The sequence below is a fragment of the Vigna umbellata genome, chromosome 5 (assembly GCF_029865625.1).
Source record: "Vigna umbellata cultivar VRB3 chromosome 5, Vumbellata_1.0, whole genome shotgun sequence".
NCBI classification, from domain to species: Eukaryota; Viridiplantae; Streptophyta; class Magnoliopsida; order Fabales; family Fabaceae; genus Vigna; species Vigna umbellata.
In genome coordinates, this window is record NC_142169.1 from 27,247,731 (window position 1) to 27,265,043 (window position 17,313).

The window sequence follows — 17,313 nt, forward strand, 5'->3', positions numbered from 1 at the left end:
CAAATGAAGACAAAATGAGTTACGTAAATTGTTTTTCTCAACCAATCAAATCAGTATCAAACTTAAACATAAAGCATAAAAAGAATTTCTAGGGTTCTAAAAGAAAATAGACATTTATATAGAATTATATCTTATAGTGGAAATGATCCTGGATTCACTCGTTACTATTTAGTAGGATCTAATCTTAAAAATAATTAGATGAAAGAGAGAAATTTACAGAGATGGAAGATAAGATACACTATATAGAAGCTTTGCTAAAGAATGGAAAGAAACAAAGAAGAAGAAAAATGAATTCTGTTTGAAATCAAAAATCTTTGACTTTTCAATGTTGACATGATTTATCTGAATAATTACTTTTACTTTCGAGAAATCAGTTTGAGAAGCACTTATACCGTTAGGAAGTTCTGAAACCATGACTAAAATATAGTAATTTGATTAAGACTGTACCTTCAAACCATCACTGCAAGAACTTTCTGATCGTTTAGAGCGTATAATGTTTTTGGCGATAAATTATTAGTGACCACATTTAAATTATTTTACAATTTATTTTTAATTTTCAAATGACAACAGTAATTTACGCATTATTTTTGTTAAATTATACGTGGCAATACTTTTAATTATAAGTGTCTATTTTATTCTTTCACTAATATAGAATTTTTAATTTGCAACTCGTGGCCTATACTACACTTCCAGATAATAAATAAATAAACATGGATTTATTTCTTTATCTAACACAGTCCTATACTTCTATATAGATATTTACATTTTTATATTTTAATATAATTTTTAGAACCCTAGTTAAATAATTCAAAAAATATCCCATAAATTACAAAACAACATATTAAAAATAAAAAAAATTGTGTATTTATTAAAAAGGTTTCACTTTAATTTTATTACATATATATAATATTGTTCCGTAATATCTCTTGTATCATTGACTGTGTAATGTGTTAGATTTGTTTTTAAACACGAGAAGAAGAAAAAAAAAGGTTTAATACCTATTTTTGTCCCTATTTTTATGGGTTTGGTTCAAAATGATCCTACCTTTTAAAAAAGTTCAGTAAGATCTCGTTAAAAAATATTCAGTCTGATCCTTTTTGCTCACACAGTTAAACATCTAACTGTGCAACCGAAGTGCAACCTTATTGAGTTGTCATGAATACGTGAACGTTACACTGTGTAAATATTAAAAAAAAATTAAAATGGCACATCACCTTCCACCTCCACCAGCTTCCCAAGCATGCCTCTCCCTCCCACTCTGATTCCGCCGGTTCCACTCCGACTCCGATGAAGAGGGATACAAATATCAGAGCAAAACCTTCTTATTTTTCACTCTCACACGTCCTAATCTCTTTGTGCACAGAAACTCTGAAAACCCCAAATCCCAAAAACTCAGAAACTTTGTGAACCCCAGAAACTCAATCTTCGCTGGAAAATGGAGAATAAGCTTTATTTGAACCGACGCCGAAGAAGATGCATCGCTGATTCGATTTCTAGGGTTTCGATTTCTTAACATTTTTCATCGTGTTTTTAATGTCTCAGTAATTAGTGCAATTTCTTTTGATGTGTGGACTCATTCATGAAATGTACTTTAATAAACCCAAATGTACAGGTGAACTCAAAATTGCAAAAATAACAATGTACAAGTGAACTCAAAATTGTCAAAGCTACCTTTTCACAAATTCAAGCTTTAACAAAAAAGCTATAACAGCTTAAAACCAAGGAAAAGGTAGAAAGGGCAAGTCACGGTTTAATTCCATGTTAGTAAGACTTGCATGCTAATTCCATGTTAGTAGGACTTGCAAGCAACAATTATATAACCCTTGTTTTTTATTGTGGAGAGGAGAGGGAGAGGGAGAGGGAGAGGGGGAGGAAAAAGGAGACAACGACCTCTAATGTCACGTGGAAAAAAACCTAAATTCACAATGAAGGTGAAAGATGAAGTTTTAAATTTTTTTTTAATATTTACACGGTGTAACATGCACGTATTCATCAAACTTGACAACTCAATAAGGTTGCGTCACGGTGGCATTTACAGTGTTAGATTTTTAACAGTGTGAGCGAAAAGGACCATGGTGAACATCTTTTAACAAATTACAGGACTTTACTGAACTTTTTTAAAAGGTAGGATCATTTTGAATCAAACTCATAAAAATAGGCAACAAAATACATATTAAAAAAAAAAAAATGAAACCTGAATAGTCCCTGTTCAGTGGAAAATGGCAGTCAACCATTGAACATCATCTTGCATTGTTATGTCATGTCATCATTCATGGGGGCCACTGCATTGTATTGTATTGTATGCAAAGTTGAAACTGGCAAACTGGACCTAACTCGTGCATTTTGATTTCCGCGTTTGCTGCAATCATCCTCTCCATTCACACTATTATTCTTCTGTTCTTCACCTCTGAATTACTCTTTTTTTAATCTCTTTTTTGAAGCTTACTTGAACTGCTTCCACAAAGGTGTTACCTTTTTCCTCCGTTGAACATGGGGTAGAAGGTTTTTCATTTGCTTCTTTGCCTTTTCCCACCTCAACTTCATCCAAATTCCCTTTTGAAGTTTTCTTACTAATACTATTTTCCTATTTAGTTTCGACGTGTCTTAGGAAGACAAACATATAAACCGGCCCTCTATCAGCTACCATGTCTTATTCATGAATTATTGGTTAGTTGTTCTTTTCTTTTCACTTCAATTAAATATTGTTGCTTGCTGACCCTATTGAGTTTGATTTTCTTTTTGTTTCAAAAGATCATTTTTTTTTTTATTTTAGATTTGTTGAATCAATATTCCCTTCCACCCCTCCTGAAAAAACTTATGCTTTGAATCGACTTTGGGTTCCTACTGTTGCTCACCCTTTAGTTTTTGTGACCTCTCTATGTAGCAGAAGGTAGATGCAAAGCGAGTCTGAACTGTGAACTCTGAAATGTTGAGGATGAGTTTTGGAGTCAAGTGGACCTTGAGTGCTTACCCGTTCTGTACAATTTTGAATTGCCTTCGCAATATTGGTTGGTGAATTGATAGTGAGAGATAGTCAATGGTTGTAACTTGGGTACATCTTGAGGAAATCAGTAAACTTAATAAGTTGGAGCTCCGTTGAAGTCGTAAAGATACGTTGAAAAAGATTATGAAGAGACAATTGACAGGTATACGGGGTGATTCTCCCCTGCAATCTGCAATACGAGCTGGGAATTTTGAATTGGTTCGGGAAATCATCTCTCAGAGTCCCGAGGGAGAATTAAAGGAGCTTCTTTCAAAGAGAAACAACTCGTGTGAAACTGCCTTATATGTTGCAGCTGATAATGGTCATCTTGATATAGTGAAGGAATTAATTAGATACCATGATGCTGGGTTGGCCGGCTTCAAAGCTCGAAATGGATTCGATGCATTCCACATCGCTGCTAAGAATGGACACTTGGGTAAGTCTCTTAATGATCTCAAATGGGTAGGTGTAGGATCCTAGCTATTGATTACTACATATTGTTTGTTGGTCCACTTGACATTACTATATCAGTACCAGATTAGGGTGTTTTCTAAACCCTTTTTAGCATACAAGCACTGTTGCGGTAATTTAACTTCTTTTTTAGGAATGCTATGATATACATATTTTAACAATTCTTGCTTAATTTGTCCAGAAGCTTGGTCATGTACTGATTTGATACCCAATATGTATTATTTATCTAAGATTTAAATGCTTTTTGTTTTTCAAATTTCCCAGAATCTTTGTGAACGCTAGCTTTTTAGGTTTAATAGTCTTATTTCTAAATTATATCATTATTACTAATTTGAACTTTGGATTTGTCTGAATGATTTTCACTTTTACTTATTTGCAGAGATATTGAAGGTCCTCATGGAGTTTATTCCTGAAATTTCAATGACTGTTGATCTGACAAACACCACTGCGTTGCATACTGCTGCAGCACAAGGACATATTGAGGTAGTAAATTTTCTCTTGGAAAATGGTAGCAGCTTGGTAACTATTGCGAAAAGCAATGGGAAAACTGTGTTGCATTCTGCTGCAAGAAATGGTCATGTGGAGGTAGTCAAGGCCATTCTGAACAAAGAACCTGAAATTGCAGTGAGAATGGATAAGAAGGGGCAGACAGCGCTCCATATGGCAGTTAAAGGACAGAATCTTGAGTTGGTGGATGAGCTTGTGAAACTGAATTCATCTTTGGCTAATATGGTGGATGCCAAGGGAAACACTGCACTGCATATAGCAACCAGGAAGGGTCGTTTACAGGTAGAAAAAGATGCTTTCCCTTTTATGTTTCATCTCTTAAGAAAGTACTGATGATGTATCGTTCTGCGTCAACTGAAATATTGCTACTGCTTCTTGCCATCAGATTCTAGAGTTCTTCATCATCAAAGATCATGAACAAACTAAATTTTCTTTATTAGGGCAAGAATGTTTTCTTTCTTTGATACTTCAGAAAGGGTATGGCTTTAATAACATTGTTTAATAGACGGCATATTTCTATCAGCACTTCATAGTAATTAAAATTTAAATTGGAGATTTTTCCAAAGGTAAATGTTTGTTCGTGTCAAGCTTAACTTCTGCCTGAATTTATGAACTTAAACAGTTTGATTAGGTTCTGCAACCATAGTAAGTAAATTTAATATTTAGGTACTAATCTCGCAGGTTGTTCAGAAGCTACTAGATTGCAAAGAAATAGACACAGATGTTGTTAACAAATCTGGAGAAACTGCCTTGGATGCTGCAGAGAAAAATGGTCGGTTGGAAATCTCGAACTTTCTGCAACACCGGGGAGCACAAAGTGCCAAGTCCATCAAATCACCTAATACAAACACAGCCCTTGAGCTGAAACGAACAGTGAGTGACATAAAAAGTGGGGTTCATAACCAGCTGGAACACACTTTCAAAACACAGAGACGTATGAGAGGTATAGCGAAGCGAATTAACAAAATGCACACTGAAGGGCTTAACAATGCCATCAACTACAACACTATTGTGGCTGTCCTAATTGCAACAGTTGCTTTTGCTGCCATATTTAATGTCCCGGGCCAGTATCCCGAGCAACAAGATAAACTCTCTCCTGAGATGTCTCCTGGGGAAGCATACATTGCTCCTGATATTGGATTCAAGATATTCATAATCTTTGATTCTACTGCCCTCTTCATATCATTGGCTGTTGTGATTGTCCAAACATCAGTGGTTGTTATTGAGAGGAAAGCAAAGAGACAAATGATGGCAGTTATAAACAAGCTGATGTGGGTGGCTTGTGTGCTGATTTCTGTGGCGTTTATTGCAATGTCATTCATAATTGTTGGAGATCATAAAGAGTTGGCTATAGCAGCCACAGCTTTAGGGACAGTGATTATGGCAGCAACTTTAGGAACACTCTGTTATTGGGTGATTGCTCACCGCCTTGAGGCCTCAAGATTGCGAAGTCTTCGAACAACAATGAGCAGTAGGCAGTCAGTGTCTTTGTCAATGATGTCAGGATCGGAGAATGAGTACAAGACAGTGTACGCCATATAACTTTGATTTCTACCATTTCGGAGTTCTTCTCCTTTTTTGTCAAATTACACTAACATTGATGTAGGTGTTTGTTCTTAGCAGAACAAACATTAACTAATGTTACAAAAGCATACACGCCTTTGCAGAACACAGGCAAAATGTGTAATCATTGTCCACTTTATATGTGAATGACCATTCTAAATTGAAAGTGTTGGATTATGCTTATTTTCTCAGTAGCTTCATCATAAAATAAATATTATACAAACTTTTCTCTATGGGATTTTATTTATTTATAGATCAATTATTATGGCTTGCAAGAAGATTGCTGTAAATGAGTTACTAGTATTCCTTACCTCAACTTTCTGTTTTAGAAGAGAGTATCAATTTCCTTAATTAGCACCAAATAAGAGATCATGGCCACCACCAAAAAAGAAAAAGGAAGAGTGAAGTAGGTTCACTTCTGCATCTTGGGCCAATCAAGTGATATTTTAATAATAATAATAATAATTTACTATTATTATTATTATTATTATGAATAAGACTACTTACTTTGGCCACCTGATTTGTGTATAATAAGACAAAGGAAAAATAAAACAGAAAGATTTGCTTTAGGGATTACTGGCAAGTTAGAAAGACTGCCATGTGTATCACTTTACTACGTTAAATGAGTGTCCACTTTCTATGATTTGGGAAATAAAATAATACTGTGGCAAGACATGTAATTTTCTGAATATATCAGGTTAAGTTTTCTTTCCTTCAAAATAATCTTAGGAGAAAATGAGGGAAAAGAAATTCAACACTACCTTCTGGCACATGGTCCGTGCAGAAATCAGTGTAATTTCTTGTCAAAACCTCTGTCCTTTGCTGACTCCTTGATTTCTATATTTAATTTATTCATGTTTATTAGTTAGAATCTACTATTTGTCCGTTGTAAGCAAAGAAGTAACGAGGGGTGATAGGAATAAACAATGATCTGAATGAAGTTCGAACATTGTTGGAATGTAAGTGCCTAAGTAATGCCAAATTATAATATTGTTCATTCAACGTCTTCATCAATCAAAGTACAATCCATGAGAATCTGCATTGTGTTTTGAGAAGGAAAAAAGAGATGTGGGCTAAAAACCTAAGTGGGTAGAAGCATGATGTGAGGTGTGTTAGCTGCAACTTGATATATATATGCCTGGTAAGAACAGGTCGTGGAAAGTTACGTGCGAAAAAGAAACGTAATTTTTTCTTTCCGTTGTGTCTTTTGCTAATTTTTTAGCAGTAAACATTTATAAGAATAATAAAAGGAAAGAATGAATATACGACAATAAACTAGCAGAAGATTTCAGTGCAAACTATCCACATGAAAATAATGATTTTGAGGCTTTGAATATCCGCTGACATTACTGACGTGTTCCACTTGGTCACTGACCCAACAGTGCCACCTTCGTATTTTTCTCTGGAAAGGGTCAAAAGGATATGATCGTTGATCAATATTTACTTATACGTGTGCTTATAATGCTCCTTTTGTTGTCGTCTTATGCATACATATTTTGACTTTTCTATCAACAGTTTCCTGTTCAAACAAACTCTCGTAAACCAGTGCTTACGTTGCCATTTGCTAGCTACTTGGAGGTGTCTGGTTCGATAAATGCAAAGGAAGTGCTAATAATGCATTGGTATTGTCGTGTACGAGGATCATAAACACTACAGCATGCAAATTATCTGGTAGTTGAAAATTTCTTGAGTTGGGATTTGTTTAGGGGAATTGAAGCAGCATTATTTTTCGTAGGAGGAACACCAATCAAGACTAGATCAGTGGCTTGACAATTTGATGTGACTAACACAACTTGCAACTCTCAGATGATTTCAACGAAACCCACGAGATCTGTTCGGTTGCTGCTTTCTTCTTCCCCTTTGAAATGTGCAAGATGAACACAAAACAACAAATCATTTCTCACAATATGTAAATATGTCTCTACCAGTTAACTCACACAACGGAACATCTTTAATGTTAATAAAAAAATAAAGCTATTATATTTGTTAATTTTCTAGAAACAAAAAACTTTCAGAACTGAAAAACTTGAACTTTTATTATACGGTTCTTTATATAAAATGTTTAATAAAACTATTAATTTGTATTACTATCGAAGTAGAGGTGAATTTAGTATGGGAGGCAATATTTTCAAAGGAGGGACACCAATCAACACTAGCCATTGGCTTCACAATTTGACGTGACTATTGCAAGTTGCAACTCTTGGATGCTATCGATGACACCCACGAAGATCTGTTCGGTTGGTGCTTTCTTCTTCTTCTTCTTCTTCTTAAACTACCGGGACCCTTCAAATACAACTGTACCAGATGTAAAGAAACAAACAAATCACTTCACAGAATACGTAAATGTCTCTAGAACCTTCTATCAATGCAAACCTATAATATTTTTATCATATTATTATGATATTAATCAGACATTAAGCATAGTACAAATTTGAAAGGTTTCACCTTTAAGATCGACACACAACCATCCATTTGCATTGCCTTGCCACCCAAGTACACATCAATTTAGCTGAACTTTGAGCTGTAGAATAATCATGTACTTTGGTTTTCCACATTTGATTTAATATGCATTTACCTTTGGGGACAGATTCTAAGTTAGGACTTCATCTTGTACGGATTCTAAACTAGAATAGTGGTATAGTCAGTGGCTTCATGCTGAAGAGCTTAACAGCTTTAGCTTTTCTGGAAGATTCTTTAAATATTTATCATGAAAAAAGAAAGAGTACAAGAACTTAGACAGAGGGAGCGGGAGAGAGATACGTATATAGTTTTATCCATTGACCATTAGGACTGTGAATGAAGAACAAAGCCCGTTGGCGGGGGAAAATAATTGCTTGTTCTTTGTGTTTTGTTTCATGTGTTTGTCTAATGAGTACACTGCGTTACAACATTCACGTATTGGTGCAACTTCGGAGTCCCCGCATGTGATTGAGTTTCATGTTCGTGTGTAGTTCAAAACCAAAAGAAACGAAGAACGGAAGAAGTGCACGCGTAAAGGTTTAATTGTCTGCAGAATAATTGTAAACTAGATTATTTGTTTAATGTGACATCTGCAGAGTATATGCCCCGCAATGGCAAGTTGTGACGTGTGTGGTGGTGGCTTTATTCGCCCTTTACAGAATGAAAACGGGAATTCTTTACTTTACTTTTGTTCTAAAATTGAATTAAAGGGAGACATATATTGCATTGTTACACTTGGGTAATTACATTACATCAAAGATATACAGTTGAACCATTTTAGCTGTACACTGCAGTCAACTATGTCTGTCTGTGGTGCTTGGCTGGGGATTCGTTGTTAGTAATGATGCTTGTTTTTAAAAAGGGATAAGTCGGCGAGGAAAAGGTTTGAGGCACCAAATGTACCATGATTTTCACATCTCACATATGAGACTACTCTTTACCACTTTTTAGGCTTTTTCTTCCTCCAAAAAGGTGAATGGCTGTTACTAACCTTTTTTGGGTCACTGTTAGGTTATTCTAAATGACTTTCAACTTTTTCCCTCCCTTCTTTTCACACAAAAGCTTAAAACGATTAAACAAATCTGAGAAAAGGGAAAGGATATAAACATCGCATTCATCATTTACATACACTACCACATCATCCTATCTGTTATCTCTGTCGAACTCTGAAGGAATAATTGCTGGGAAAGCCTGATGCAGTCATTGAGAATCTAGTTCTGGGGAAATGAGTCAGATTCAGAACATTAGACTTGGCAGTTGGTAAAAAATTCACCCTTTACAGTGGAACCAAACTAAGAAAAACAGTCAAAAAATTCTGAGGATTTTTCATCGTTTGGGTGCAGTTAATCTATAGTATACAGTATCTAGAGGGGCAGCTTTGTGATCTTAAAGGAGGTATGTGACAGCTTAGGATATCTGAGACAAAGTAACTACAATTAAGTGAGATTTGTATGTGGGGGCTGCGTTTTAGTGTAAATTGTTGAACAATCAAATCCACAAATCTCGTGGAGTGGCACAGGAGGGTTGATTGAGAAGTGTGGACCAATTTCAAATTTAAAAAGACAAGAACACGGTATCCTATCATGGCGCTTTGTCATAGAGAAATCTCATGACGACTTATCATAACTATGCATTATTTAAAAAACGAAAGTCACTTTCGCTTGAGTGAATTTGCATTCCCATGGACTAATTATAGCAACTGTTACAGCTAAAAGATTCAATTTCACTCAGTATGCAACATGTACAAGAATTGACAGAGCGAGAGAGAAAGAGAGAGAAGCTAGAGTACCCATTTAACAAATTAATGCTTCAAACCAAGCTATTTACTCAAGCATCAAACTCTTTTAACACACAGTTACATTTCAAATGAGAAAGTCGTTCCTTTTAACAATCGCACTTTCCCTTCGCTGGTTCACCCAAGTGCTTCTTATCAATTCCTTATTTCCACAAACTGCAGATTTTGAACAAACATTGGTCGAACCACCCTTTTCCTGGGACTTTTTACAATGAGCGATGGCACTCTCGATTGAATTCTCCAGCTCCGCACTTATACTCCTGTTGAACAACTGCAACTCATAAGACCCAGCTGAACTGAGTGAAAAAGACGAAGACGAAGAGGATGACCCAGAAGAAGAGGAGGACAAAGATGAGGCCTTTGAAGCATAATGCCGTTGAATCACCCCAGAGAAAGACCTTCTGCTGCTGTTAGTGAACCCATCTTCAACCACGTCACTGTTCTTGACCATACAAGATCTCTGCCTACGGTGCTTGTTGTCACAAAAAAGCTCAAACGGTTTTTTGTTTCTGTGTCTGTTTTTCCTGGCATCATCCTTCGCGTATTCCATGCTCTGGCACTCCTTGCATTTCGCTTTCTTCACTGCCCCCACTTTGCTTGTTGCATCACCGGCAAAGGTCTTATCTGAGCAGCCAGATTTGCCGAACAAAGATTTGAAGTAAGTTTTTGAAGCCTTGAGCCTTTGAGCGAGCCAGAAGTGCTTGGTTTGCTTCTTTGGAAGATGGTGATGATCACTGACCAAGCCTTCTATCTCAGAGGACCAATCAAATTGATACTCAGAAGAAAGCGTTTCGCAGGAACTAACCCTGCGTGACTCGGAGGGAGAGATGTTGCAGGATTCAAGAGGGGTGATGGCATTTGTTGAAAGAAACCTACTTTCTTCCAATGATGAGTGTGATCTTGTGAAACCAAAGGTTGCATCAGCGTTCTGGAGGAGTTTTTCCACCATTTCTAGGCGAGGAGGGAGGTGAAGAGGAAGGAGTTTTCCTTTGTAGAAGAGTTCATCAGCAGGGGAAGTTGTGGATTCTTCCTTATTTTGGAACTCAAATTCTCTGTTGTGAATGGAGTAAGAGAAGTTGGGGGAAGATCTTAGCTCAATGTCGATGTAGTCTTCGTCTACATGAACCGAGGCTTCTCTTTTAGTGGCCATTTCATGTGACTCTCTCTGTTTGGTGCTTTCTCTATTTGTGTGTCACACAATGGAGATGCCTTTCGGAAATTGAGCTTTTATAAAGGAAAGAGACCAAGCTCTTCTTTCAACTGCAGAGGGAAGCTGCTCCCAAACCTTCTTATATATAACAAATATTTCCTATTTTTTTTATTTATAAAATAAAATTTATATTTGTAAGCACATGTAAGCAATCATTCAAGTTTAAATTAATTTCATTTTACACACTCACTTTCCACTTCTTTTTCTGTTTTCCTTTAATATTTTTAAGGAAAATTTTGACAAAATTTAGCTTATAAACTAATTTAATTCAGTAAATTTTAAACCTAATTTATTTTTTTCACGTGTGTAAGATTAAATTAATTTTAAATTTTTAATTTTAAGATAATTGCGATGTATCTAAAGTTTTTTCTTTCAATTACGTAAAAAGACTTGTTATTTGTTAATCCTATTATGCCACTTATTATCTCAGTGATAAAATGAGTTTACAATGCAAACCAATTTTAAATTAGACCTAATATTCAGTTCTCATACTTTTCGTAATATTAGCTTTTGAACGTACTTTGGAAGCCTCTTATCTAAGAACACGTCCTACGTTATTGTCATACACAGACAATATTGCTTTGATTATTTTAGTTTAAACTATTCTTTTATAATGGTTAAGATTAAATTTGCTTGCACTCTGACTCTATTAAATATTATAATCTTTTAACATTAAAGTATTTTTTAAATGAGTTACTATAAATATTGATTTTTTTTAATGGGAGTTATTTCCTTTCTAATGTTTTCATTAAAAATTTATTGCTGTATTAATTATACATTTACTTTAGTATTAAAATTAATTTCTTTCCAAGCTAACATAAAATATACAGCTCAGATCATACTAATCTTAGTACATATTTTAATGATATGTTTAGTCGTGTATTTATTTTTTCAACAAAAATAAAGGTTGAGAAAAAAAAAACAACGACAATTATGCCAATAAACAAGCATTTTGCTAATTTTAGTTGCGAGAGAGTTTGTATGTATTGGATTCGATAAAGATTAAAGAAATAGACAAAAAAGAGTTAGTGAAAACAAAACAAAAAAAAAAAAGAAAAATAAGTGAATTTTTTTTTAACTTTTAATTTATTATAAATAATTATAATTTTGGTTATTAATATTGTTTTATTTCTTTACTGTTATTACAATAGTCGATATTAGTTTTTTATAATCCATTATCATACTTTAAATACAAGTCAATACTTCACAGTTTAGGTAATATTATAATCTTGGACAATCTTTATATATTCTCATTGAATGTTTATTTTCATATTTTTCTGGCATAATTAGTACAATAAAAGTTTAAACCTGCTGATTTTAGTACTTTCTTTCTTTTTCTTCTACTTTTTATACAAATGTAATATTTAGATAAAACATTTTATACTTATTAAAAATTTAAATATAAGTTTAAGTTTTATATTGAATTTAAGATTGTTAATTGAATTGATAATTATCGACTACAACAAATTCACATATAAGTATTTGTTAGTAATTATTAATAGATTCAGATCAACAATAAAATATAGTTATCTTCTTCTTCTTCTTTATATTATTTTTTTTCTCTTCTCCTTATAGGTTATCGGGGTAAAATAAAAAAAAGTAATGAAAAAATAAAATAATTATAAAAAAATAAATTTATAAAAAAAAATAAAAAGTTAAAAGTTAAAAAAGATAGTATCAAAATGGATATAAAAAAAATTAAGTATCAAAATATCATTTTCTGAAAGGAAATCTGTGTACTATTTATTTTAAAATTAAAATTAATTTAGAAAATGTAAAATTTACTAGTGGTATTAATTTCAATATATACTTTTATTAATGTTTAATAGTTTAAAATTAATTATGCTGAAAGCTTCTGTATTTTTAGTGTATAGTTGTATTCTAAAGAAAACTTACTAAAAGGAAAAAATATATTCTTAAAATGCCAATTATGGGTATATATTAGCATGAGTGATGAAGAATGATTCACCACGTATTGAGTCTAAAAGCAAATAAGTTTAATTTGAGTAGTTTAATTGTAAGTTAGGAAATTTTCAACTCCCAGATGGAACATGGCGGGGTTAGTTTACCATTTTTCTTAATATAATGTAATAAAAATAATAATAAATATTAATTTTTTTAATTTTCTATCATTATAATTTAGAAAAATAAACTCAAACATGTAACCTTATTAAGATGCATCAGTGTAGACGGTATAATGATAAAGTAAAATGAAATAAAATTGAAAACGATTATGGTTTTCATAGTCAAAGATTAAAATGTAATTTATGACAAAAAAATATATATCTACCTTGTATTTATGTTTAACTTTATGTGGTTATTACTTTTAATATGTCTTGTGTTTTCATTTATTTAGTTTGAATAAAACATGTAAACCTAAGTATAATTTTTTTGAAAAACATCTTAATATCTCAACAAATTTATATAATGAATTGATATTAATTATGTTATTTTTTTTTCTAATAATTGTGAAAAAAGAATTAACAATCATATTTATTATCCATACTTTGACAACTTTTTAGGACTAAATATATTCTATAAAGATATTATTTCTTTACCAACTTTCAAACCTCCTATTTTCGATATCGATAAATGAAAAATATGTTCAAAACACTGTTGAGCACTTAAGTCATTACTTAGTCATAGCTCTCAGGTCAAATATCAGTTAATGTAAAAAGTGAATCATAAATTATTATTAATGCACTATTTATAATATTTACGTCGTTGACCGTGGATTCATTGGGATGGACCACAACTTATAAGGACTCATCAGTCGTAAAACCCAGTGGTTCAATTATTTGTTGAGCAGGATTTAACTTAATATAGAAGTTATGCTCTTTGTATACAACTTCTCTTACCTTGTTTTTATTTTATTTTAATTTTTCATTTCTTGAAATTTTGATATAAATAATTTTTTATTTTAAATTATTTTTTAAATTTAATTAATTGATTTACAAATTTTCTAATAATTTTAAACTTTTTATATAATAGTATATTTTCTAATTTAAAGATATTTCTTTACTTTTGATAATAATTTTATATCTTAATTTATTTTTATAATAATATGATTTTTAAAAAGGTTTAATGTTTCGGTAACTCCTATTTGTAAGAAAAATAAATAAAAAAGACACGTAAGAATATATTGAATTCCATGTCATTTAAAAATGAAGACCAGCGTGTCATGTCAACCATACATTAACATCTTAGGTCTAATTTAACGACAGTGGTCTTAATTGTTGCAATTTTTACAAACATAAGGACCCAGTTGAGACGCCGAAAAGAAAATGATCAATTTGAAATTATGGACGAAACATTAAATCTTATAAAAAATTTAAGATATAAAATGTTATCAAAATTTTTAAATTATTAGAAGAAACATCTTAAAATTAAAAATACATGATTATATAAAAAGTTTAAAAATGTTAAATTTTTTTAAAATCAATTAATGAAATTATTAAAAAATAATTTAAAATAAAAATTTATGCATATATCAAAATTTTAATAAATAAAAAAGTAGAAAAAAAAGGAAAAGAGAAGTCATGCATAAAAAAAAAGGAAAAAAAAAAGGAAAAAAGAAGTCGTGCATAAAAATAGACCATCTACTTTTTCTAATTTAGAAAAGTCGTCATCTTCCGTTAAACTACAATTACACTAAAGTTATTATCTACTTGCACAACTTCAGTATTTCCTATTTTTGTAAAAAAACCGCGTCATTTCTCTACTACTTATCAAATCTTCAATAAAGCAGACGCTACTTACATGACTTTGATTTAGTAATGATTAATTAAATTAATTGTAACGAAAATCCCGTTTAAATTATACCGCTTCAACATTAATAATTAAATTGTACTCTTCTTCTACCACTTCATCATAAATCTTCTTGTAAATTTTTTAAAATGTAATTCAAATATGAAATTTCAAAAGTAAATAAAAATAGTTAAGTAAAAGAAAAATACTTAATATTCTTTGTTAAAAATTAAACTATGATATGTTAATAATTTTTTTAATAATTTTTTTTAATAATTTTGTAATAAAGAATTATGTTTTATTATTTTATTGATTCGTATATTTAAAATTTGTTGTAAAAAAATCATTAAAAGAACATTTTTCTAAGATATTTTTCTATGTCTTTTTGTAAAGGAAGGAATGAACACTAGTAATGTTGTTTTGTCGTCAAACATCCAACACCTAATTAACATCAATACGACGCGAACATGAAAAGAAAAGAAAGTTGTATCTACGTTGTTTCAAGTACTACTGTTCATGCTGTGCTTTAATCATTCTTTTTTGCTGGTGCAGAATGAATACACAACACCTATTAACGGCTACTTTCTAGAACAATTATTATTTCTGTTTAGAGCAATCTTCTGAGTGAATTATAGGCTCTGAACCAATATTTTGTGCAAATAAAGTAAGTTCAAATCAAAATCATGTTACCAAGATAACTCAAAATCATGTTAGAGGTTTAATCCCAACAAGATACAGGGGCGTTGCTTTTAAAAGGAGTTTTGGTTTAATCCCTACCGACAAGAACTGAGTGACCTTATAAGTGCTAATACATAATCTCTTCATCTCCTATGATTAAATGAATTTTGACCGTGACCTAAAATAATGTCACATGTTATATTTTTATTGGATTAACAAGGACACCAATATATAGCCTTATTTTATAAGAAGAATAAATTAACGTAATTAGTAGCTTCCATAATTGACACAATCATGCATGTGTTTAATTCATACATAATAATAATATCCTTACTTTTGTTGTCTTCTTCCATTTGAATTTGATACACGTTAAGTAAAGGTCGAGAGTCTCCAACTCATGACGATGTTGACACAAACGTTGTTTTTTTATTGAGTTTCAATGGAAGTAACACAGTCACACACTCGTTGTTCGTACCATGAAAACGAAACTAAAGAATGATTCACACACTAGATAGAATCTAGTACCGAAGTAGGTAAATCATACATAGGGAGAGGTCTCAAACAAATGAATCTTCGCGTCCTTATCTTTACGTGTTTCGGTAATCAGTAGTTAACGTAATACTGCCATGCAACAGTGACTCATACAGTAACAGTTTCATGCATGTAAAAAATGAGTTATGAAGAGGTGGTCAAATTGAACATTGACAAGGTAAATGAAATGAAACGACATGTTTTTTTGTTTTTTTTTTTTAATTTGTTGTTACACCGACGTGGTTCTCTGCCACATCTTCGAAAGAACATAAAATTTCTCTGTATAAAGACATGTCTGAATGTGAAGAAGTCGTTCGGAATGGAGTGTCTAACTATCAGAAACCCAAACGCAGCATCTCTCGTGGAGGAAGCTTGTTTTGTCGACTTTTCAATTTTTCCTTTTGTGCCTACTCTCAATTTTATATCAATTAATCATGTGTTGTAGACCCTTTTACTTATCAACCACTATTCAACATAAGGGTTTTTATTATCTTTTTCAATTCTTTCCATCTCTACTTTTAAATTAAATTTTAATATTTTTTTTTTAAAATAAACACCGTTAACTTAAAAATAGTTTTATATGACAATATAAATTATTTATCATAAATATAAAAATATAATCATGTGTTTTAAACATAGTTATCTTATCATAAATTGTAATTAAAGCACATAACTATATAAATATTTATTCTCTATATTACATTATCTATTATATTTAGATTGATGATTTTTTTAGAAGCAAAAAGGTCCCACATATGAAATTTCAACTTAAAAGTTTACATTTTCTATTGAAGGAGCTAAGTAAGGTCCTTTAAAATCATTCTAAAAGTTCTTTTATACTACCTCTGTTTATTTAGAGATAGATTAAGAGAAACAAAAAGTATTTTACTATTTAAGATTCTGCAAAAAAAGTTTATACTCTCGTAATTTTATGATATTTAGATAATTAAGGAGAAAAAATTTACTTGTTTGGATTTGTTGGTCAATCAATCACTTTTTAAGAATCGATCTTCCAAAACTCTTTATTCCAAACTCAGTTTCTTGTTTGTTTATATCAATTATCAAAGATTCTCTGATATTAAAATCAATTAAATCTGAATACAAGAATAATAAATATATAATTAATACATTTCATATTATTTTACTTTAGACTTTAAATTTCTATTTATAGTTTTTTTAATAAATTTTTAATTATAACTGATTTAATTACAATTCAAACTCTTTTAATCCTAGTTAAGAACTTCATCAAAATAATTTTCTATATTAAACTGGCCATTCGATTTTTCGAATAAAAACTACTTAATTAGTCTAATTTTATAAACTGGTATTATGAAGGACGGAAATAAAATTTAAAAAAAAAGTAAAATG

At 31.6% G+C, this 17,313-nt stretch overlaps 2 protein-coding genes across 5 annotated transcripts; one reads left to right on the plus strand and one right to left on the minus strand.

The window, feature by feature from the left end:
- Positions 1-2,301: 2,301 nt before the first annotated feature.
- On the plus strand, positions 2,302-5,757 carry LOC124832060 (ankyrin repeat-containing protein At5g02620-like). Of its 4 annotated transcripts, none has more exons than XM_047306192.2 (5): positions 2,302-2,502; positions 2,593-2,667; positions 2,885-3,419; positions 3,834-4,243; positions 4,643-5,757. In XM_047306192.2, the coding sequence occupies exons 3-5, from the start codon at positions 3,128-3,130 to the stop codon at positions 5,501-5,503; spliced, it is 1,563 nt and encodes a 520-aa protein (XP_047162148.1). In that variant the 5' UTR covers positions 2,302-2,502; positions 2,593-2,667; positions 2,885-3,127; the 3' UTR covers positions 5,504-5,757. The 4 variants fall into 4 exon arrangements, with proteins under 4 accessions (XP_047162148.1, XP_047162142.1, XP_087947539.1 ...); XM_047306186.2 differs by having other exon boundaries at positions 2,888-3,419; XM_088091413.1 differs by having other exon boundaries at positions 2,302-2,495.
- Positions 5,758-9,756: 3,999 nt separating this feature from the next.
- On the minus strand, positions 9,757-11,028 carry LOC124831852 (putative membrane-associated kinase regulator 3). The gene has a single exon (XM_047305944.2). It carries the CDS (start codon positions 10,927-10,929, stop codon positions 9,847-9,849), a length of 1,083 nt encoding a protein of 360 aa, XP_047161900.1. The 5' UTR covers positions 10,930-11,028; the 3' UTR covers positions 9,757-9,846.
- Positions 11,029-17,313: the final 6,285 nt, after the last annotated feature.

What these genes read in the sequence shown, in the direction of transcription:
- LOC124832060 (XM_047306192.2), top strand. Translation starts at nt 3,128, where the DNA reads ATGAAGAGACAATTGACAGGTATACGGGGTGATTCTCCCCTGCAATCT. An exon ending in TGCTAAGAATGGACACTTGG is followed by an intron (nt 3,420 to 3,833) that starts GTAAGTCTCTTA and finishes ACTTATTTGCAG; the next exon opens with AGATATTGAAGGTCCTCATG. An exon ending in CCAGGAAGGGTCGTTTACAG is followed by an intron (nt 4,244 to 4,642) that starts GTAGAAAAAGAT and finishes CTAATCTCGCAG; the next exon opens with GTTGTTCAGAAGCTACTAGA.
- LOC124831852 (XM_047305944.2), bottom strand. Translation starts at nt 10,929, where the DNA reads ATGGCCACTAAAAGAGAAGCCTCGGTTCATGTAGACGAAGACTACATC.